Source organism: Dermacentor variabilis, chromosome 3 (genome assembly GCF_050947875.1).
Source record: "Dermacentor variabilis isolate Ectoservices chromosome 3, ASM5094787v1, whole genome shotgun sequence".
Classification (NCBI taxonomy): Eukaryota; Metazoa; Arthropoda; class Arachnida; order Ixodida; family Ixodidae; genus Dermacentor; species Dermacentor variabilis.
Window position 1 is genome coordinate 103,000,104 of NC_134570.1, and position 5,011 is coordinate 103,005,114.

General features: G+C 49.3%; 1 protein-coding gene across 1 annotated transcript; it reads left to right on the forward strand.

Moving 5' to 3' along the window:
- The first annotated feature begins 923 nt into the window (after positions 1 to 923).
- Positions 924 to 4,477, forward strand: LOC142576123 (uncharacterized). The gene is made up of 3 exons (XM_075686079.1): positions 924 to 1,002; positions 2,792 to 4,262; positions 4,351 to 4,477. Coding segments are annotated over exons 1-3 (1,476 nt in total). The 5' UTR covers positions 924 to 999; the 3' UTR covers positions 4,353 to 4,477.
- Positions 4,478 to 5,011: the final 534 nt, after the last annotated feature.

Sequence of the window (5,011 nt, forward strand, 5' to 3'; positions counted from 1 at the left end):
TGAGGACCTTTCTTAGTCTACACTTTTAATAAATCTAATTGTCGTTGATACATGGGTCCACAAAATTTTACATACCGCATGTGCAGGCCCATTTTGCATGACCAGCGTCGCGTTATTATTAGTATTGCGGTCACTGTAAAATTTAGTTACCCTGTAGAGAACAGAGAAAAAAATACGCTCTTCGACAGGCAGCTTCTTTCTGAGCATCACATTGTGCTAACACCGCTATCACATTATAATAGTATTCCTCGAGTGATGCACAGACTTTGGTTATCGGTTGTCCATGTCATAGAGCACTGAAAGTCATGTAACGAGTTCTCCTGTAGGATTTACCGATAGCATTTTTTTTCACTAACACGCGAACAAGACACGTACTCATTTAAATTCTAGAATACGAAAAAAAATTAAAACACCGATACCAATCATTGAACGCAGCAGGCGCTCTCTTTCACTTTCCTCAAGATCAATGACGCTTGCGGGGCCACGCATGCTTGCACAATACAAGTCCCTCCAGTAATGTGACCGGCCGTATCTCTGCCCCCCTCACGCCATCGCCGTGTTAAACGCCAACTACCGCGCCCCGTCTTTCCCAGTGGGCATGTTGCCTCATCGCCTTTGCCTACAAGGGGCAAAAAAATATATATAGCCCAGCCTCGACGAGGCAGGGGCTAGTGCTCCAAAAGGGGGGCACTAGAAGGAAGCATAGCTTAAGATAAAGAACTGAAAAGCGAAAAAACAAGAAAAAAAGAGACAATCCGCATTCTTCCTGCAGAAAATAACGTTAGGCGCGTTCTCAACCGGATCTGTGTTTCTACGTGCGTGCACCTAGGTACGAGCGATGGTGTGCCTGCAGGTGTCGCCTTTTTTGCATTCTCTCCCTCACTGACTCAGTATCCTTTCCCCGTCGCTTTCACAGTTATGGTGTCACGTATATAAGGGAGTCGGAGACTGGACAACTTCAGCAGTCCTTCGTTAGCCAACGGTACCACTGCCACAACCATGGTAAGCGCACTGTTCATCAAGCGTCTCGCCTAGGGTGTGTTGAAAGTGTTTAAAGGGACACTACAGCAAAGTACTAACTCTAGCTAGATCGACAGAGCATTCGCATAGAAGTATATTATCCTTTTCTGTATGCCAAAACATCAATTCCTGCTTAGGAAATTGCCGTCGAAGGTACCGCTGCTGCTTCTCGATTTTTACCGCCCGCGCCAAAGTGGAGGACTTGACGTAATCTACCACCCTCTATGTCATCTTTATGTGTTTTGTAGAGTATGTATTTAGCTTTATATACGAAGGGTACTGCTTCGAGAGTATGGGTGTTCAGCTTGCGTGAGTCACTCTCTGTGCCACTGCTTGGGTTCAGGTTCATAGTTTTTGTCCCTTGAGCCTCCACTTCAGAATCTGAGCATAATTGTGAGAAAACACATGTTCATGTAGACATGTTGTATGTCATCACGCGTCATCAAACGGCATAAGAACAGTAAACCAAAATAGACAATTTACCGATGTTAGCTTCCCAAAAAGATTTACACGCGTCAGGTCGTATCTAGAAAAGATATTTCAGCGTCAAGAATAGCTATAAACGCATCACTGACATACCCTGCCCACTTTTTATTTATTTCGTTCGCCTCTACAACTTCTCTTGTTGTTCGATCTTTGTGCCTATAAAAGACAATAGTTTTATGAAACTTCGGTGCATTTACCTTGGGAGTTAAAGACTCTCACGTGCATTGCATGGCGTGTGCGAGCAATCCCTTTTGTGGAATTGGAATGTCATTTCAGCCTAGTGTTAAGACATTCGCCAGTTTGGCCCACATATCTTTTTCCACACAAGAAAGGCACAGAATGCGACACTGAAGTTTAGCATGAAACGAAATTGTTTACATGATTAAGACAACAAACCGACCTAATGTTTGCATCTGTAGTGCGGCTACTCGAGCTTTCACTACGACTGTGCACGGCTCAACAAATCGCGGCGAGCTTATTCTTCACAGAGTAAACATCTTTCACGCCATTGTGTGACCCTAACCTTTTCAACATATGCGACAGGCAGTGGGCATATGGGATGACGACCAGCATTTTCTTATCAGTCCCACTAGCTTCGTGTGGGCCCTTTTTCCCTCCCTGCTTCTTTAATCCTTCAAGCAAGCTTTTGCCCGACGCGGATATGACAGCTTGTCTTTTATTGTTCCTTAGGTTCTGTAACAGTAGTTCGCGCTCTAAATTTAGTCATAGTTCCATATAAACTAGTAGATATTTCACTTTTTATTACAAAAGATGGCGTTCATAGAAACAAAGGCCATAGACATGCGGAAACCATGCGTTTTACAAAGTCTACTAACCATGTAAAATTGATCTCATCGGGCACTCTATAGCAAAGGTACACTTCGGCCTTAATTTACAAAATTTGAGAGAACTCGACAGACTTCTTCATGCAACAAGCTTCTTTCACTTGTGGCTTGGTCTGCATCTCCCCGCAGTTCAACCCATGAATTATGAGAGGATTGCTCCCTAAGTCCAAATATCCACCACTTATCGTGAAAAACAGGAAGCCATAACTAGGCCAAAGCTTAGCTCACATGAGGGTTGAAGGAAAGTTGCCTGTGTGAGTCAACTCCAATGGTAGCTAGGACTTCATGCGCATCCAAGGCATATCATCCGTAGTTTCTAAATGCTTCAGCGTAATAAGGAAATGTCGTTTACAAAAGAAAAAAAATCTGTCAGACCAGTCAAATTGTCTTCACGGTATTCAAATGTATATATTCTTATATAGTCTAATATATTTTTACAGTTCCGTGTTTGCGTCGTCCTTGCCCTGGCCTCCAGCGCCCTTGCTGGATTCCTTCACGGTAGTGGCTACAGCCTCGGCAGTGGTGTCGGCCTCGGCAGCGGTGTTGCCCTTGGCAGTGGTGTTGGCCTCGGCAGTGGTGTTGGTCTCACTAGCTATGGTCTTAGCCACGGAATTGGCTACTCCGGCCTCACCGGATTCGGTGTCGGCCACGGCCTTGCCTACGGACCAGCCGCCAGCTACGCCGTAGCTGCTCCAGCTGTTTCTCGCACCGTCTCCACTTACCATGCTGCTCCAGCTGTGACCGCTGTTCAGGCTGCTCCAGCGGTCGCTACCTACGCCGCTGCCCCAGTCGCCACCGTCGCTGCTGCTCCAGCTGTGTCCCGCGTCACCACCTACCAGTCCGCTCCAGTTGTGGCCACTGCCCCAGCAGTTTCTACCACTTACCACGCTGCCCCTGCGGTCGCTACCTACGCCGCTGCTCCAGCCGTGTCCCGCGTCACCACCTACCAGTCTGCTCCAGCTGTCTCCCGCGTGACCTACCAGGCCGCCCCAGCTGTGACTAAGGTTTACCAGAGTGCCCCAGTCGTCGCTGCTGCCCCAGCTGTGTCCCGCGTCACCACCTACCAATCTGCTCCAGCTGTCACCACTTACCAGTCTGCCCCAGCTGTCGCTACCTACGCTGCTCCAGCTGTCTCCCGCGTGACCTACCAGGCTGCCCCAGCTGTGACTAAGGTTTACCAGAACGCTCCAGTCGTGGCTGCTGCCCCAGCTGTCGCTACCTACGCTGCTCCAGCTGTCTCCCGCGTGACCTACCAGGCCGCCCCAGCTGTGACTAAGGTTTACCAGAGCGCCCCAGTCGTCGCTGCTGCCCCAGCTGTGTCCCACGTCACCACCTACCAGTCTGCTCCAGCTGTCACCACCTACCAGTCTGCCCCAGCTGTCGCTACCTACGCTGCTCCAGCTGTCTCCCGCGTGACCTACCAGGCCGCCCCAGCTGTGACTAAGGTTTACCAGAGCGCCCCAGTCGTCGCTGCTGCCCCAGCCGTGTCCCACGTCACCACATACCAGTCCGCCCCAGCTGTTACCAAGGTCTTCCAGTCTGCCCCAGCTGTTGCCACTGTCGCTGCCGCTCCAGCTGTGGCCACAGTTACTCACGCTGCCCCAGTAGCCACCTACGCCGCTGCCCCAGTCGCCACCTACGCCGCTGCCCCAGCTGTCGCTACCGTTCACGCCGCCCCCGCTGTTGCCACCACCACCGTCCACCACGCCCCAGCTGTGGCCACTGTCTCCCATGCTGCCCCAGCCTTCGCTGCCTACCAGGCGGCCCCAGTCTACGGATACGGTGTTGGAAGCCTCGGCTACGGCGCTGGCCACTACGGCCTCGGCCACGGATTCGGTGTCTACGGCTTGAACTACGGCTACGGCCTTGGCACTCCCTTCGACTACAACACCCTCCTCCGCAGGAAGAAGTGTGAGTACAATATAGAATACCCTGAAATTGTAAAGTTCACACTTAGTTCCGATACTAATGTGTCATGTGTACTCTTTTCTTCTTGCAGAAATCATTCTTTGAATCAGAAGACATGGTGCGCTGAAGAGGAAAAGAACAATTTGTTGAGATTAGGCTCAGTTGTCCATATTGTTCAACACTGTTGTAAAATAAATTTTTCCGGTTGTACAAAAAAGCTCGTTGAACTCATAGTGATTACTATCTGCTTGGAATACTGAACGATAAGATTCTGGGCGCTGCATCGAGATGTTAGCGGCGCATTTCGCTTCGTTGCTCAAACTATGACCTTTCGCCATTCCTTTCCTGGCGGTGCACTTGGTGAAGAATAGAACTCGCAGTATGGCGGCCTGCTGCCTACGTTTATATGTTAACCCGTACCTTCACTAACATGTACAGGAAGCGTTGCGATTACTTCGTTCCTCTATTTCATGTTTAATAGTTTCCTAGGAATGCTTACACGAACTCATAATAAGGGAAATAAATACTTGAATAACGTATTATTGAACATTTTATGAAAGACTTGAACTTCGTACCGTGGCTATAGGGACCAGTAGCTCGCACCTGCACACTACAGTCCCTAGCTCGGCGGCAGTTTGTAAGCCACTGGTGCAATATCTCGATGAAAATACAGACGGAACCGAAGGTATGCATGACTGTTCTGGCTAAAACCGCTCAGTTGTTAGCAGACATATTTCGTAGTGGACGCGTTT